The sequence below is a fragment of the Armigeres subalbatus genome, chromosome 3 (genome assembly GCF_024139115.2).
Source record: "Armigeres subalbatus isolate Guangzhou_Male chromosome 3, GZ_Asu_2, whole genome shotgun sequence".
In the NCBI taxonomy this organism is placed as follows: Eukaryota; Metazoa; Arthropoda; class Insecta; order Diptera; family Culicidae; genus Armigeres; species Armigeres subalbatus.
In genome coordinates, this window is record NC_085141.1 from 306,707,645 (window position 1) to 306,726,422 (window position 18,778).

At 43.6% G+C, this 18,778-nt stretch overlaps 1 protein-coding gene across 4 annotated transcripts in view; it reads left to right on the forward strand.

Moving 5' to 3' along the window:
- Positions 1-867: 867 nt before the first annotated feature.
- LOC134225148 (WW domain-containing adapter protein with coiled-coil homolog) overlaps positions 868-18,778 on the forward strand; it is a 56,181-nt gene continuing 38,270 nt past the window's right edge. Inside the window, exons 1-2 of one of the 4 annotated variants that reach the window (XM_062704990.1) lie at positions 868-1,560; positions 1,859-1,883. In XM_062704990.1, coding sequence (XP_062560974.1) covers positions 1,517-1,560; positions 1,859-1,883 — 69 coding nt within the window. In that variant the 5' untranslated portion in view covers positions 868-1,516. The remainder of the gene's footprint in view (positions 1,561-1,858; positions 1,884-18,778) is intronic. The other 3 variants (XM_062704992.1, XM_062704989.1, XM_062704991.1) reach the window with 3 other exon arrangements.

An 18,778-nucleotide genomic window follows, 5' to 3' on the forward strand; every position in this document is an offset into this window, starting at 1 on the left:
AAAGTTTTCCGCGTTTTTATCTCGTTTCGCGTCGGATTTACCGTCCCAACTCCGAAATTGGTATAGCTGATTAAACACATACATGTTGAAATTCATTCGACGTTTTGACCTTTTGATCCTTTGTTCCTTACACAGTGCCTTCCCTTCATTTGGTGGTTGGGGTGGTCAGGATTCAGAAGTCTTTGCTTTACTAATCGCCTTGCCATAATGTGCAATACATATTTTGAGCATAAAAATAATCAAAACTTTATCAATAGATTTCGGATCAAACTGTAATACATCCGCCACTACGCATTTTTGTCCAAGGTACCCCCTTGGAACAGTGACGGTACCCCCAGGGGTACATGTACCCCAGGTTGAGAACCGCTGGGAAATTTTCCGCCGGATTTTAGGCAATGAGCTAGACTTTAATTTAAAGTCTAGCTCCTTGGATTTCAGGCCCTGTGCATTTTAAATGGGGTCGAGATTTTGATTTTCCATGCACAAATCCCGAATCATCGCATTTGTAAAAATACATGGGGAAAAAAATCCGCGGGCCATTTTTCCTAAGTGTAACGTAGCCTGAACTGTGAACCAGCTTAGCTTTAATGTCCTTCGTCAAAATTTGTTTTTAAAATATTTTTTCGTGTAACGTCTGAAAATTGAGATTCTGACACATTTGTCGTCTGATTCAAACGTAAAAGAAAAGTTTTGACTCGAAATGACAGTTCGCTGAACTGTCAACCGGAGAGAGAGCACGCAATTTTCGCCCGCTGGGAGAGAACTTACTCTGTCCCTTTCGCGCACTCGCTGGCTTGATGGTGCGTTGTGGCGATGAGATGAGAGAGCAAATTGGTTCGAGGCGAACCGCGGCGAAGTTTCACCTATTTCATTCGCGTATTCGTTTTCGTTCGCAGAGCAGTGATGGCGGCGTAGCAATCAGAAAGAAACGAGAGTGTATTTGAAAAGTAATAAGCAGATTCCGTGGAGGCTTGACTGCGTGCGCGAAAAAGTGGAGTCCGAAAGAGTGCGGAAGTGATTTTGGCCAAGCTTGGGGTATTTCGAATTGGGGTCATTTTCCAAGACGGGTTTACGGGCACTTCGGGAAGCAAACCGAGGAGGAGAAAAGCTAGGAAAGAAAAATTTTCTCTGGGCAGACTCAGGGGACTACGCACACAATCAAAGGAGTGTAGACAGCATAAGGAGGAGAAAGAAGACGAAGAAAAGCGGGGCTGCTGCAATTTTTGTTGTACCCCCATTTTTTGCGTTTTTCCACTTTTATTTCGGTACAATTTGGATCCGAGGGTCTGTAGGAGCGACCTCCGAGGAAGTTGTCTGCTAAAGCGACTTCCGATTGGATCCGGGGTGGAAATTGCGGCGACCGATTGTCGTCGTTTCTGGAAAAGTGTCCTCTTCCCCCAAGGGGCCCCCTGTCCTGGTGCGAGGGGCTACCGAACGGAGTAAGCGAAGAGAACCCTGGCCGGGAGGAGGCAGTAGGAAAAAAGAACGGGAACCTCTTTCAGTGTGTGTGCATTAAATGGTAATGCATGCCAGGAAACCGCAGCGTTTACTAAATGATGGGTAAAATCTGATTGTTTCGATCTTTTAATTTGCTTTTCGATTGACCGTCGAAACCTTTCCGGAAATTCCGGAAGATTTCCTCCGAAGTAAATGGTCAGAAAACCGTGGAAAGGCAAATTTTATTGACACTCTTGCAAGAAAAAATCGGGGCGAAAGTAGTTTTGCCTTCATTTTTGTCTCTTTCTCTACTCCCTCCTGACATGGATGGTGAAATTTGCCTTGACTGTTTTCGATTCGACCGTAATTTTCAAATTGGAGACTAATTTTTTGTTTTTAAACGTTTGTTTCTTCCCGACAGGTACCACCAATCCCATCAGTATCAGGTAATTATCGCAAAAATCGCACAATTTATAAATACTCCTCGTACCCCGCCCGTCGTCGCCGTCCCAAGAACCCGGGGTCAAATCAATCGATTTTTTTTTCTGCTGCTGCTGTTGCAGCTCCTCTTGCTATCTTTCCATCGTCACAGCAGAAATTGATTTAAATTGCGAAAATTGACTTTTCCGGGGTGGAAATCGTCCGGGAAAAGGGAACTCAACAGATTTGTTCTTTTTCTACCACCTCGGACCTTCTATTTCCACTGCAGGCTAATCCTATTCGTAATGGAGTTTATGAAGGTTTCTGAATATTATTGGATCTATGATACCTAAAGTTTAGTAATTGTAAAGTAATGTCTTGTAATGTTTTTCTCTGCCATTATCACACCACGATCGTGTAACTTTTGTTCCGGTTCGGTGGGTTTGTCCGGTGTAAATGAAGTGCAGAAGAGGTAATTACAGTTAGCAGCATCACTACAAGTGCATTTTGTGCGGAGTAATTTATGGGAAAATGATTTGCAGACACAGATAGATGTCTTCTGTCTGTTTAGATAGCTGATATCGATTTAGGAGCTTAGCTGCTCTTCGTTGGTAGAAAAGGTGATAGTAATTACTCTATTAGTTTAATAACATATTTTCTAAACTCAATGAAGTCGAATAAGTAAAAATAAGCATAGTGTCGAGTATTGTTAAAGTTATTTATTTGTTAGTTTAAAAAATAATCGACCATTAGACTGTTAATGTTGCCGAAAAGTGTATTTGTATGTATTTTTTTCAAAACATTATTCGGGCTTAGAATAGAATAGAATTATAGCAAAAGTTTAACTAACTACAGCATTTGGTTTATTTAATCATAGCCTTGCAGATTTTAATTTCAATCGAATCAACAAAAAAATACGTTTGGAGGACCAATATTTATACGGAGTAGATTATAAAGACTATGGGATTAGGAATCACCAAGTCTAGACAACAACACGATTTAGGTCTGTGCGCTTCAACCTGAAATAATTTATTAATTTTTGTTGCATGTATGTTTTTTGTCTTACATATTTAGTGTGTCGAACGAATCTTTGAAGGGGTCAAATCTACAATTCCACTGGTTTCTGATTTTAACTCTGTAATTATAGTGCGCCCCATTAGGTTTAGTTCTACACTTCAATCACCGTAGGGACAGTAGACGCAATATGGACCACCCTCAATTTGAGCTTATTGACAAGTTTTATCATGTAAAAGTTATATGATCTTAAAGAAAATGCTCCACATATGCCTCAATGTGAAAATCGTATTAAAATTCAATTCGAACATGAAAATACACTTGAAAATGTAAATTTTCGCTGCATAGGCAGAATTATTATAAGATTTGACGTTTATAAATAAGTTTGTTTTGTTTGTGTGCTCTCTCTCTCACTATCTTCTTAATCTTTTCTACCGGTGCTTCCATGCTGGTTGCGGCAGAGCTGTGAAATAACAGCGCTTCCGTCTCCGTGGACCACTGTTGAAAAAAAAAGGTACAGCGATAAACTCTGCGAATGTATGAACACACTGGTACTTGCCTGTGGGGCGCACTGCAATGACATGCCGACATGGTGGATGACATGCTGCACGTCGATGATAGTTCCGCAGCACTTGCAAATGGGCGGAGGATCCTTCTTCAGCAGAAATGTATGGGTCAGTCTCGTGTTACCAATTCTTAGTCGGGTTAACGCACGTTGGTCCACTGGATTGGTCTGATCCGTCCACCGGAGCGTATCGTCCTTGATTTCTCTTAGTTTCACGTCTCGGGAATCGTGCCACTGACGGTTCCATCCTATCGCCTGCTTTATCGCTCTTAAAGCGCCTTCGCCCGGAATGGGCATATCGATTGCAGGTTGTCTCCTAGCCTCGTTTGCTAGTCGGTCTGCCTCGATATTTCCACTAATGCTGGCGTGTCCCGGGATCCAGCAGAATCGGACTGGTTTGTTGCGCATCACCTTTTCGATATCCTGTATCCACGGGTGTTTTGATGCCCCGGATTCTAGTGCCAACAAACAACTAGCCGAATCTGTAAGGATCATCATTTCACCCCTGGTGTTCGGGGTCGTGACCGCTTTCTTGATTGCATTTGCTTCCGCAGAGAAAACACTGCACGCTGCGAGGCCGGTCGTGTGAAATGCGGCACCTACAGCATCGTCAGATTTTGAGCCATCGGTGTAGATCACCGTCGACCCACGAAATCTTGTCGAGAGTAATTGTTGGACGACTGGTATAGCTGTATCCGGCGGGGTCCCGGCTCGAACGCAGTTCTTTACATCCCACACTATTGATGGTCTTCGTGCATACCAGACACAATCACTCTGCCTTGTTACCTGATCGATAGCGGGAAGTGCTGTGCCCGTTTATTCGTAAAGACGGTCTGATGCCCGGCTGATTAGCTGAAGAGTGCTGTTGTTGAGACTTTTTGTCATAATTCGGATGGCCGTTCGCGCTATCGATTGTGTGTCAAGTAGTCCAAACGGAAGAGTGCCAGCTTCGGCCATGATGGAATTAATAGGGCTGGTCACAAACGCTCCAGAAGCGTAGCTACAATTTTGTTGTACACTGGAGCGAGGGTCTGCAGGGTCTCCGCTCCTCCTCGGCTCAGTAGTCCAATTCCGTACGTCAAGTTCGCTGTGATGAGCGCTGAACCCACCTGCAGCAGAGTTGCTCGGTTGCCACGTGGTAGCTTCGCTCCGATCATCTGGAAGATTCGCATCGTGACTCGCACGATTTCTTCACCGCTTTACGACGCGCGTTGGGGCTGCAGTAAAACATTTGCGATTTGGTCGCAGATATAGAGAATCCCACGCTCTTCGCCCATTTGTCCACAGCTTTAACTGCGGTCTGCAGCCTGCGGTGTAAACCTACCCCTTTTGCTCTACGCACCACGAGGAGGATGTCGTCCGCGTACAGAAGAATTTCAACTCCGGCGGGTAGCACGCGGAAAATAGGCTGCAACGCGATGAGAAACAGCGTCACGGATAGGACGGAACCTTGAGGTGGTACCTACTGGAGAATAGGTACTCTTGAGACATATGTCCTCCTATGGACACCTGGAAGGTGCGTTCCGAAAGGAAACTCTGCAGTAGATTCAGCATCCGACCACGTACTCGCCAAGACCTTAGAGTCCGCAAGATGCCGTGTGGTGTCGTACGCCTTCGATAGATCCAGGGATGCTATTAGGCCGTGCTCGTCATTAGTAGGCAGCGACCTTTCAAGTTCGGCAAAGTACGTATCGGTGCCACGTCTAGCACGAAAAGCGTGTTGGCGCTTGTCGAGCCGTCCACTTGATTCGAGCTCGGTAATCAGTCGCCGATTGATAATCCGCTCGAGAACCCGCCAGCTGGCGGGAAACTGGCCACTGCGCCAGATGTCGTTCAACAGCTCGAGAAGGGTCGTTTTTACGGGGAGTGGAAGACGTTGCAGCAGAGGATATCCGATCGAGTCTGGACCTGTTGATGCACTTCGCCCTTTGTCGAGAGCCCACAGAAGTTCGCTCAGGGTAATGTCGATGTTGTACATATCTAGACCAACATTTGAAAAGGGCGTAACAGCCAAAATTTATTCTTTCTGATTCTTCGTCCACATATATAGCAATATATGTAGACAAAGAATCAGAAGAAATAAATTTTGGCTGTTACGCCCTTTTCAAATGTTGGTCTAGATATCATCATTATGGTGCAAAAAATCAATAGACCGTCGTTCAGCTGCCGCTTTCGCTATCTGGAACGATGGAGGGTAGCTTGAAGTCGCCTATCTCTCGCAATACACTTTCGCCAGTTCTTCTGTCACTTCTTCGGGATCGTCCGTGAATTCGTCCGCTCGCTTGAGGACTATTGGGCGTTGTTGCCGGTTACCACGCAGTGTATTCACCGTCCGCCACAGTTCGGTTGTCGTGCTGCTGGGTGATATTTTCGCCACGAAGTTTCCCCATGACTGTTCTTTTGCCTTACTAATTGCCTTCCGTGCCGCTGCTCGTGCTTCCTGGAATTTCGCCAACTCTTCGGGATGGCCCGGATCGCATTGCTGCATACGTCGAAGGGATCGGATACATTTTCGCCTATGGTGGCTGCATACGTCGAAGGGATCGGAGACATTTTCACCATGGTGCCGCTTTCGGTCCAATTCTATTATAATCTATTCTATCTAAAAAGATCTATTATAATTGAATATTGTGCACACATGTTTGTATTGGTACCAATCTGAATTTATCATAAAACTTTTTTTTACCTCGGAGCCTGCGCTCCCGTTCGCCCCTCAACAACGGTTCACTTCGAATCTCGTGTTGTTCTACGTGCGAAGGGAGCGCATCATCAGGTTCAGTAATAACGGTATCAATTTCATCATTTACTTGGATTTCATCACATGGTTGACAAACTTCAAGATCTGCGATTGGTTCGTTATTTTACCCCTCTTGGTCCAACGAGAAATGAATGATTAACGGCACATCTTATCTCATCTTGGTATCGTAAGGAAAGAACGACTCGTCGAATTTCACGTCCCAATCCCAAGCAATTGCAATCTTTTGAGCAACCGGGTCCCACAGCCGATAACCATTTGGAACATATCCAACCATAATCATTTCCGTACTCTTGGGGTCCAACTTTTTGCGCAACTTCTATTTAGCAGGTAAACGCAAGCAAGAGCAGCTTCGGACTAAGACGCTTCGGAACCTTGGACTCGATGAGCACCGAACGAACTTTTTCAATCAGTTTTCGATTAAATCTCTCTGCTACACCATTCTGCTGCGGAGTGCAAGGAACCGTCGTTTCCATCTGAATACCTTTCTTCTTGTAGAACTGTATCTGATTTGCCGAGCAATATTCCCTTCCTTGATCAACCGTAAGTTTAGAAATAGTCTTCTCAGACATTGCATTGACCATAGCTTCATATTATTGAAATTTATCATCCACTTCAGATTTCCGTTTCAGCAAATAAATCATAGCGAAATGGGTGTAGTCGTCAATGAATTGGCGGGTCAATTGGTCCGCACACATCCGAATGAATTCGTTTAAGCGGCCGGCTTCATGTTGAATTCCACACCTTTATTACTAACTGCATTGATTTCACCTGTCTGACTAGCAGGCAGGGCTTCGCCTTCCTTGGCCACCTTTATCTCTATCTCGTTGTCCATTTTCCGCAGAACCGCAAACACATTCCTGTCGCTCACCAGGTGGTCGCTGCACCCGGTGTCTAGCTTGAATACGATTCGTCCAGGCTTTCGGTCACCAACATCGGAATCTGCCATGAAGCTTACCGCACTCTTCTTTGCTGTATTGTATTCGTTGTTCGTTTTTTCGAATCGCCGGAAAATGCAGCTAACTTGTCTTCCACCATTTCACCCTGTTGGTCCGAACGCTTGTTTTCCTCAGCCAATAAACGCTGTTTAACGAGATTCAAAGACAAATCTTCTTCCGCGACGTTCTCCAGAGCCGTTACTAGAGGGTCGAACGAATCCGGTAACGTTAAGAATAGCTGCGGAACCAGATCTGCTTCCTCTAACGTAGCTCCAGCAGTCTTCAATTCCCTCACTATTCCGTCGAATTTCAGCAAATGAGTTCTCATGTCCGCACCTTCTTTCGCAATCGAGCCAGTTGCTTTCGTATTATCGTCTGGCTGGCAACGGATTTCTTGGCAAAAGTAGATTCCAAACTGGTCCACATATCCTTGGTGGTAACCTTATCTCGAACGATTTCAAGGCATTCGTCCGATAGACAACCCACCAATAACGCGGTCCATTCGGTCCATTTATTCGAACTTGATTTTTTCGGCTGCTGCTTCTGGAGCTTCTCCAGTGAGCACTTCCGCTACGCCCTTTGCTTCGAGAAACAACCTAACGCGGTAGCTCCAGTTTTGAAAATCGTTTCCATTTCCACTCAATAACGGTATGTTACAGGTCAGGTCAGGATGGTGCCCATAACCTCTTGTAATAATTTAGGTTTAAACAAGCAGAGGTAACAGAACAGTAACAGGTTTTATTGAGACGTCCGATCAGTTTGAGGTACAAGTTGGATCTAAGAACAATATTTGGATTGCTGATTGAATCTCTAGCAGTAAAAAAACAATATCTGACATTCAAATTCACATTTTGACTAGACTTTGTCCTATGACTTGACTGACCAAATCACATTCCTGAAAGTTTTCAAGACGATTCAAGACAATATTAATTTTTCCCAACAAATTGTCTAGCGTTGCTATGCTAGCTTTGCAGCTCAATATACGATTGCCTACTACGTCAACAACAAAGATATCGCGTACAGCTGGAAAATGAAGCTACTAGTCAGTAGAAGTGTCGCCAGAACAGGGAATCGTGTCATCACATCCCCCCTCCCGTATACTGTAAGGGTCTCATGGACGACATCGAGAACCGCCAATTAAACTATGGCTTGACGAACTCTTCCGTATCTCCCTGGGAAGACTTGAATAACTGGTCTACGAATCCATTGGTTCCTCATAGTTCCACTCACCGTTAAAACTAGATCATCAATGCGCAGGTCCTTTACATCTTCAAATCATTTAGTTCTTCTAGCGATCACCGGAAGGTACTCCCGGATCCGCAGACTCCAACGGTTCGTCAAAGGCTTGCAATTTATCATCTCCTCTGCTTCATAAAGAATTATCTCCAAAGTCTCATCATCGGGACGACGAGGTGCATCCAAAATGCCTTTATGGAGAGCGGAGGGTGGAATAAAATTCCACCTAGTTTGTACGGTGGTAAACGTGAGGGTGATGGCCACCTTCTGTGACTTTATCTCTTCGACTGTCTAGCTCTGTACTTGCCACCTGGAAACAAGTGGAATTATCGGTGTAAAATTCTGCAGGTGTACCACGCCGAGAGACGAACCTACGTATGGCCATTACACTTGATACTGTACTCAAGCTGTGGACTTTTTCAAGGTGCACAGTTCTGATTGTCAGGCAGATGAATAGTGCCACCCATCGCTTTGCTTGACTCCTTCCAATTTTCACGAATACCGGGCCAAAGTAATCTAGTTCTACGTACGTAAAAGGTCGGACGAACGGTCTAACGTGAGCTTCAGGTAGAGGTCCCATTATCGGAGGTTGAGGAGTCGCCTACATTATTCGGCACCATGTGCAACAACGCATCAATTTACTTACTAATGCCCTAAGCTTGGAAATATCGAATCGTTGTCTTATGTCGAATTCGTTTTTAAACCTGGGTCAGTGCCAACCCGAACCCTGAATAAAAAAAACGTTTTCAGTTCCATCTCTCATTGGATATGGTGGTGTGCGTGGCATCGTGTTTGTTTTGATTCGAAACATATGATCGACATCATACCGGATTTTACCAGTGCACTGGCAGTTTGTGGGCCATAACGAATCAGATCATGATAAAAATGATCAAGTATGCGCTCTGATTTTCGCGAATTACGAAATTTACTTTTGGATGGATATATCTACACCAGCTTCTCTATTCCTTTTCGCTTCTTCAGGAATTCCTCCGCAAGTTCTTGCAGGCATTAACTCGGAGTTTCTTTCCGGAATTCCTCCGGATGTTTCTTCAGGTATTCCTTCGGAAATTTCTTCAGGAATCTAATCAGAAGTTCCTGTACTTCCTGAAGTTACGTTCGGAGCTCGGGAGTTCGTTAGGAAAGTTCCGAAGTTCCTTAAAAATTTCCTTCGGAAGTTCCTTCAGAAAATCTTTGGAACATTCCTTCAGGAATTCCTCCCAAAAATACTTCAAAACTTCTTCCGGAAGTTCCTTCAGTAAATCATTTGGAAATTCATTCATGAAATCCTACTCAAATTCATTTAGGAGTTCCTCCAGAAGTACCGTCAGGAATTCCTCCGGAAGTTACTCCAGAATTTCCTCCAGGTATTCCTCCGGTGGTTCCTCCAGGAATTCCTCCGGAAGTTAATCCAGGAATCCCACCAGCTATTCCTTCCCGAAGGAACTTCCAGAGGAATTCCTGGAGGAACTTCCAGAGAAATTCTTGGAAGAAATTTCGTAGGAACTCTTGGAAGAATTTCCAGATGAACTTCTGGAAAAATATTATGAAGGAATGCCTGAAATATTGCTCTAATGCATTCTGGGAAGAATTCGCAATGGAATGCATACAAGACTTCAAGGAGGAATATCTGAACGAATTATAAGAATTCTTTGAAGAATTTCCATATGATTTTTTAAGAACTACTTAAAGAAATAATTAATAGGGGAATTTTAGAACAAATTGCAATATAATATTTCCGTTTAAAACAAATTATCCTGGGATTACTGAAAAAAGTCCTAAGGGAATTTGAATATAATGCAAATGTTGACAAATATCATATGGAATAAAAAATTTCCGTAAAACGGCTTTCGATGTGCATTCTTTATTAAATGCACAAACAGTTTCGTTTTTACTCTGGTTTGTATTTCCCTTCGGCTTGTTTATTCCACCCATATGGTTTTGACAGTTGAAGTGCAGTTGTATTGGTAAACCTGGTGCGAAACCGTGAAACAACACAGTGCGAACCCGACAGCTTTGGGGTTGGAACTAATGCGAACCTATTTCCAACCTGAGCGAATAAAAAAAACACTTTGACAGCACTTAGGTTGGAACTGGTTCCAACCTAGGTTGGAACTTTTTAAAAACGAATTCGACATTAGTTCATTGGTGACCGTTTCTCTATTTGCATGACGGAATCAAATGCAAAACGATTCGACTTACAAAATTGTTATTTGGTGCTTTGGAGACAGAATAGCTGGATATTTTGCTTCATTTTGAACAAATGGAGCAGCGTCAATCCTTCCCGCCTATCGGAGAACCACGCCTTTATCCAGGAAGGGCGATTTCCTGTAGATGCTACTTGTATGTCCCTCCTGATCTGGTCCGTCTTCGCCGTCTTAGAAGTCTTCGCCGTCTTAGAAACGGCCACTCCGACTGACGAAGTGCTTGTCCTGGGCGTTTTCAACCTGACTGGTGTCTCTTGGAAGCATTTCCACAGTGGTTTCCTTTACCCTGATCCAGAACATTCGATCCTGCATGCTGGCGCTGTCAGCCTTTTGGATAACTACAGCTCAGCCACTCTTAGCCAAATTAACGGCATTGTGAATGAAAACGGTCGCACGTTGGACCTATGCTTTGTAAGCAGACAGAACAATGCACCGCTCATCTTGCCAGCACCTTGCGCACTGGTCAAAAATGCTGCTCATCACCCTCCACTACTTATCAGCATCGAATGCAGTCATGTACACGACTTCATCGAACGTACTTCGCCCGTGTCATACGATTTTAAGAAAGCCGACCACTTAACTATTATAGATTGTATTATCGAGTATCGATTGGGGAAACGTTCTCAATATGATATGGATGAAGCTGCTCTAGCCTTCTCACATGTCATGATGTACGTCATCGATAGGCACGTTCCAAAAAGAGTTCTGAATAACATTTCGCGACCTCCCTGGCACACTGAAACTGAAGACAGTTAAGAGAGCTGCTCTGAGGCAATTTACCAAGTATCGGACACTACCACTGCGAGATCAGTACGTGAGGCTCAACCATGAATACCAGCGTGTCAGTCGTCAGAACTTTTTGCGTTACCAGCACAGTATTGAGCGTAAGTTCAAGCAGATGCCGAATTTCTTTGGAGTTACATCAACAAACAGCGCAAAGAATCTGGGCTGCCATCTTCAATGCAGTACAACGGTGAAACAGCGTCTACCCCATCGGAGCTCTGTGGGCTATTCGCTGAAATATTTGCCAGTGTCTTCAGCGATGAGCGTATTAGTGCTGACCAAGTTAGACTCGCAGCTAGCAACGTTCCATTAAGTAACCAAACATTAGGCGTGTTAGATGTCGACGTTGACGCTATATCTAGGGCCGCAACAAAACTCAAGTCGTCCTATAATCCAGGACCAGACGGTATTCCGTCTGCTTTCCTCAAAAAACAAATTTCTTGTCTGCTTGACCCGCTTCATCGTATTTTTCATTTGTCACTGTCTAGTGGAATATTTCCGTCTTGCTGGAAAATCGCACACATGTTCCCGGTGCACAATAAAGGTAGCAAACGTAACGTAGACAATTACCGAGGAATCACGTCATTAAGCGCCGTTTCTAAGCTGTTCGGACTCGTTGTCATGGAACCATTACATTCGCACTGCAAGCAACATCTCAGCCCCGACCAACACGGCTTTACCACCGATGCAAACCGATGTAATCTACACCGACCTGTCTGCCGCATTTGGCAAGTTGAACCATGCTATCGCTGTTGCCAAACTCGACAGGTACGGCATGATTTATTGTGCTGGTTCCGCTCATACTTGACTGGCCGACAACTGATGGTGACTTTAGATGACTGCGATTCGAATAGTTTCCAAGCAACATCTGTAATATCGCAAGGAAGCCATCTTGGGCCACTAATATTACTGCCCTACTTCAATGACGTCCATCTAGTCATCGAAAGCCCTCGACTGTCGTACGCTGACGATTTGAAAATGTTTTTTCAAGTAAGTTCAACTACTAACTGTCTTAATTTACAACGGCAGGTCACTCAATTTGCCGGTTGGTGTTCTCTAAACCGTAAGGTCGTAAACCCAGCCAAGTGCTCCGTCATAACGTTCACTCGAAAGAACCAACCGATAATTTTCGACTACAACCTACTTGACACGCGCGAATCATATCAAGGACCTAGTCCTGGACTCAGAGCTAAAATTTAGCTGCACATCTCGTACGCTGTCGATAAAGCTTCTAGGACATTAGGACTAATATTTGGGATCGCCAGGATTTTTTCCGACATTTATTGCTTGAAAGCCATCTACTGTTCTCTTGTGCGTTCTACCCTAGAGTACTGCTCTGCAGTTTGGAGCCTAGCGTACAACAATGGCGCCGAACGTATCGAATCGGTCCAACGTCGGTTCCTGCGATTTGCACTTCGGAAGTTGCCATGGAGGGATCCGTTTTGCTTACCGAGCTATGAGAGCCGATGCCAGTTGATCGATCTAGAACTTCTTCGTGCTAGGAGAGATATCAACCGGGCGATCGCCGATATACTACAGGGACGAATCGACTGCGAAGGTATTCTGGAGCAGATAGATTTGAATGTTCGACCAAGGACACTCCGCAATAGCGGAATGCTTAGACCACCACTGCAAAGAACGAATTACGGATTACATGGGGCAATCGGTGACTTGCCACGCGTATTCAACAGAGTTGCAACATTGTTTGACTTCCATTTATCGCGTAATATGGTTTTTGACTTTTTTTAACACACCTAGATAGCAATTTTATTTCTGTGACTTTTTTTAATTGATTGTGATTTCTAAATGTACTTTATATTTTAAGACCATCGTTGGGGCCACACAGAGCCTGTTGATGCTGCAAACGAATAAACAAATCTCGAAACAGTGCGATGTCGTGTTTCGGGACTCCCTTTCGTATCACTCAACACGGTGAGCTCTTTAGGAAATGCTTCGGCTTGTGCTATTTTCCAAAGTAAGCGTTCTGCTTTTGCCAGTTCGATTTGTTCAATAGGTCTTGCTCAGTAGGGCCTGATAGCTCAAACCACCACTACCTTGCGTCTCAAGTTGTTGGTATATCGATAGATGTACGCAATTGTTCGTGCAATTGGTTTGATTTTTGTTGTTTTACGCCACAAAGTTTCATCCTGTTTGAGAAATATAGGGTCACAAAACCACGAAGCTGCTGTATGGAGGCTAGAACCATTTCTCCATTTTGTAGCTTCGTCTTCCGGATTTATTTTTTTCTTTTGAACTTGTGATATCGACAGGGCATCACTGAGCGAAGTGAATCCAAATAAATTTTCCTTTGTAAATAAAACTATATCCTATCCCAAGACAATCGTAAATATGCAGAGGTATACTCGGTCTCTAGTAGCAACGAGAGTCGGGCTAACAATCCTTCCCTTCCTATATGACCGTAAGGACGCCGTTATTGACCTTAAATATTTGAGCTCCCGAAACGTGTACATGGAGAATGGGTAGCTAATCCCTAGCCCCAATCATTGTGTCCTCTGTACAATTTTGCAAGTTCTTGTCAATCACGGAGTAGCAACTACTAATTGTGCGGTCATAATGCTCATGCTCATGGTCCTAGGCCGGTTCATTTTGAAATCGGGGAACTCTGAGGAACGGTAGCTTATCGAACAGTCCTGTCCATCGTTTCCATTGTGTTAAGCAATTCCCATTTTATAGGATCATCCCAGCCAATCTTGGATATCCATGTTTCTTGGATAAGGATCTTGCTGTGAACCATGAAGAATGGTATGCAGCCGAGGAGGCATCACTACTTTTAGAACTTCTCGCTCCGCCAGTATATGATTGGTCTACAACACAAATTGTATGTCGGGAACGAAGGTGTAGGTGAAAACGTCATCTGTACTCACCGCGCACCAAGAGTAGATTCTTTGTATTATCGCTTGATGTATCGCTCTTGAAGTACTTTCACAGAGTGAAAGGAAATTTCGGATTTCAATCCCGCTCATCGAATGAACAAGCTTAACGTCTTTTAAGCCTTGAATAGCTTCCTCAATAGATTGGAAGCTACCCAAGTAATCATCCACGTAGTGGTATTCTTGGATGGCTTTCGCTGCACGAGGCAGGGTAGAAATATTTCACAGTCAATGCAGTGAAAAACATGGATCTCAGTAAAATCTGCTGTCGCCTTCATCGCCGCCGTGGTGAGTGCGACTGGGTGCAGCCGAAAAATCATTTCCAACACCGACTATTCAATTTCGCATTCAGCCACTCACAAGTCGCTCTGACATGCTGCTCAGTTCGCGCCTTACCGTATGACTGTGAGTGGCCGATTTAAACGCGTGGTGATTTTTTTCAATTTGCTGGGTGAATGTGTACATTTTGCTGTGGTAAATTTCATCTTCGTGGCGCTGTGGGTGATGTGAGTTCTGTTGTTTACTTTTCTGCCTCTCCGGGAATGTGAGGTTGATTTCAAAGCAGGAAGAAAATAAAAAAATGATATAAAAAAACATCACCTTCATCCAGTGCTGCCGAATATTTACAACCCTGGCACGAGGGTACCGAATTGTATGCTCATCCACGTTGAGATTTTTCACAAATTGGGCTGATGTCGGCGAGCACGTCGAACCAAATGTAGTCACCTCCTACTAGACTTTTGGAGATGGATGTTCCCGCCACAGAAAACGTTGCGAATGTTGATCTTCCTTCCGTATCTTGATTTAGTGGAACATTTTCTTTAATATCCCCTGTCACTGGAATCGGATGCTGTTGGAAACACAAACGTACAGTCGCAAGCGGTGTCAAAAGATCTGGTCCCTTAAGGATTTTTGAGTTGAGAGAGACATTATCGACTTTCGCCGCCGTCCCATATTAGTCGTAGCTAATTAGGTTTTTATTAGGATTTAATACCACTCCCCGTCCTTCTCAGTTGCTCTCAGTTGCGAAGTAGTCTCTCAATCTCAAGCAGTTTATCAGGAATCGATGGAGCAGAAACGTGAAAATTGATTGCTACCTTCCGAATAGGACTAGCTGGAAATCCGCCGTATATACAGCTACAGGATCGTCAGTCCCCCCTTTTCGCAACTTTCTCGGTACACATAAGCCGAGATTGTTGAGCCCGATGAGCAATTTTGGTTGAACATTAGTATTATAGTCGTCGACTGGGAGTCCACGCAAATGTGGAAAACGACGCGCTAGTTCTTTGTAGCGCAACGTTTGTGACGGAACCACTAGACAATTTACTGTGCGAACATGGTGCAAACAGCTGGTTGTCATCCATATATCGCACAATGGGCTTGTTTTGCAGCCAACATTGCGCGACTGGTCCCCACTGACATTTTTAGATCCCAATGGGAATCAAATCAGATGTTGGTAAACAACACAAATACTACCATAAATTTTACTTTGAGATGTTGGCTGCAAGAACATGGCGTCGTGCCAGGTGGCTGTGTGCAAATCATGACGAACTGCCTTATCCTTTGGGGAGATCTTCAACTGTAGTCGCTGCTATTTAGATTCTTCGCGAGTCACACTGCCCGCCCGTCGTCCAGCGTCAGATGTTCCGTAGGCCCAGATGTACCCAAACTTTTTGCCACTGCTTATTTTATTGCTGATTCGGATAGGCGCCCCCCACCGAGGGGGTTTGATAAAACGCTTTGTTCTCGCTCATTTTATGTTGGGGACCTTTTTTTTCGCACAGCTGTGTAAAACAATTTAAAATGCATCATCAGAACAGATGCCCCCCACAATTGGGGCTTATTAAAAGAAATTTATCATGGGTTGTATTGTAGCCCCCCGAATCAGTTCATTATCGTAATAGCTACCGAAAAACGTTTCTCACTGTATGCTACCTATCGAGAGTGTATACAGACACGATAAGTGAGAGATTTTATTGCCGGAAAACTCGTGAGGCAAAACGCCTTCCAGCTGGCAGCTATTAGGGAACAATGCATCACGCGTCGGTGAATCAGCATTCTGCTATGAACAGTGCGTAGAGACGTGCCGAGATATGACCGGAGCTGCTTGACATCATTCGGAGGCTGCATCTTGGAAATGGTCGGGGTTCAGCCAAACCGCACCAAGCGGCTTTTCGACTGACTTGTGATATTTTGTTCGTAGAAGGACAACGGAAATAGTTTCATATCAATTTAAACGTACATTTGCAGTAGGATATCCTCAGTTATGGGGTTGAGGGATATCCGATACGATTTACGATCAATTAAATCTGCTAAACGAAAGTTTGAGCAAAAAAATCGGTAATTTTCCGTTGACGCTTGGTGCGTTTTGGCTGAACCCCGACCAAATGGCTTCCGTTTTTGTAGGTTCAGGTCGAATACCATCCTTGTCTACGATATGTCCGAGGAACTCAATTTGCGACAGTCCGAAACGGCATTTTTAGAGGCGTTAATGAAAACCATACTCACGCACACGTTCGAGGACAGCGTAAAGCTTGCGATCGTGTTCTTCTTTGGTGCGACCAGCGATAAAGATGTCGTCCAAATACGGCTTGACACCAGGAATGCCAGCCACCATGCTGTCGATGCTGCGCGGGAATTTTTTTATTATTCCGTTGTTCTGGAGCCTTTCGAGTTCTTCGTCTACCTTGCGTACGCCACTGGTAGGTAGGACGTGCACCGAGCATTAGGTACAGCTTCACTTGCGCTTTGGTGCATCTACCCAATGTGATTTGAAATACCTCAGGGAAATGATTCTTGAGCCTACTAACGTATTGTTCCGGATGATGATAAACAGTGTTAACCAAACTGCTAATAGGCACAGATCGAACAGATCCATGGTTTCGATTCCAAGAACGTAGTTCGTCGCTATCCGAGATAAAAATGCGACCGGCTTTGGTCACGTCCTTGATGGTGATTTCTGATTGGAACTCCACAAGAAGATTGAGGTTGCCACCAAAAGCAGTGACCGCACCCAAGCAACCAGAAGTTCATATAAGAAGCACGCAGAGAAATGTTTTTTAAACTCAATGATATTATGTATAAAAACAACAAAAATAATTATTGTTCCCCGGCTAATAATTTCATTTGTTGAATTCAACAAAAAATCAGATTTGATTAGACGAAAAATATTGTTGTTTCTACAATGTTCCAAAACAGCACACAAAATAAAAATTGTTGAATTTACAATATATTTTTTTGCTTGTACAAAAAATATTTTTAATTCAAAAAGAAAAATTTTTGCTTTCAACAATATTTTTCTTAAATTTAAAAAAAAAATATAATCAAAAATTTATTTTCAATGTTATATAAAATTTCTTGTGATTATCAATTATTTTATTTTTGGGTATGTTTCGTGTGGAAAATAAAATCACAATAATTATATTTGTATTTTTTTCAAATATTTACTCCACAAACTAGTTACACTGGATTGCAGTAGAAACAACAATGAAAATTTTTGAATTAAATATATTTCAGTTTTGATTTTAAAAATAAAATATTTGGGTTTAAAAAATATTTCAGTAATTTTATTTTTTAGTTCAAAAAGGTAGATTTTCTCTGCGTGAGGGCTATTTTGGCTTAATTAGCTCTCATTTTAGGTAATTTTTGTATGGTGGGAGCGTAAAAGTGAACTTTAGAGTTCCTTTAAGCATGCTTGGAACTTGATGTGAACCATAGTGAACCAAGTAGTTCGGTTAAGAGTAAATTTAAGTAAAATCTGAACTTCTGGTTGCTTGGGCAGATTCCTTGGACGGTTGTGTGGGCGGCTGTCCAATGCAGACCCACATATCTTTAGAGATAATGGTGACGTCAAATGCTGAATCATGCTGGAACTTCACTGCTATTCCGTTGAGCTTAACCGGGATGAACTTCCGCTTGTTTCCAACGTTATGGACTATATGGATACTCCTAGTCTTCACATTCTTCTTGGGTTTCGCTGACTTAATTGATTCAGATGGTATTAGCTTTTTATTGGAACAATATCCTATTCTGTGTGTCCTTGTTGCCTACATCTGGAACAGGTATGTGAAACGAACAGACACTCACGAACGTAGTGCTGGTCACCACACTTCCAGCCAGAAGCTTACGGGAAACAAGGTTGACGTTGTGTGCTTCTTTGTTTTCCACCATCACTGTATTTGAGGTGAGGCTGCCACATGGTGACATTCTTCCACGAGATTCTCCAGGATTAACTTGCTTGCGATTTCTCCTAGTTGACTGCGGTTTCATTGGCTTCCAGCTTCGAGAAACCGTGTTCGTGTTCGAATGTCCGCATCCCGTGGCGATTGGAGTCCACAGACGAAACGGAGGGTTTGAATTCATCAGCTTCGAAAGTTGAAATGCATTTGTTTGTTCACCATGCTCACCATGAGGCGTGTTTAGCTTGCGAAGAAATAACCTCACACGGGTGGCGTCGTCTAGGTTTTATCCATCATGTGTAATGACGTTCTCGTATCTTGCGTACCAAGGAAATGTATTGCGCTTTACTGGACAAA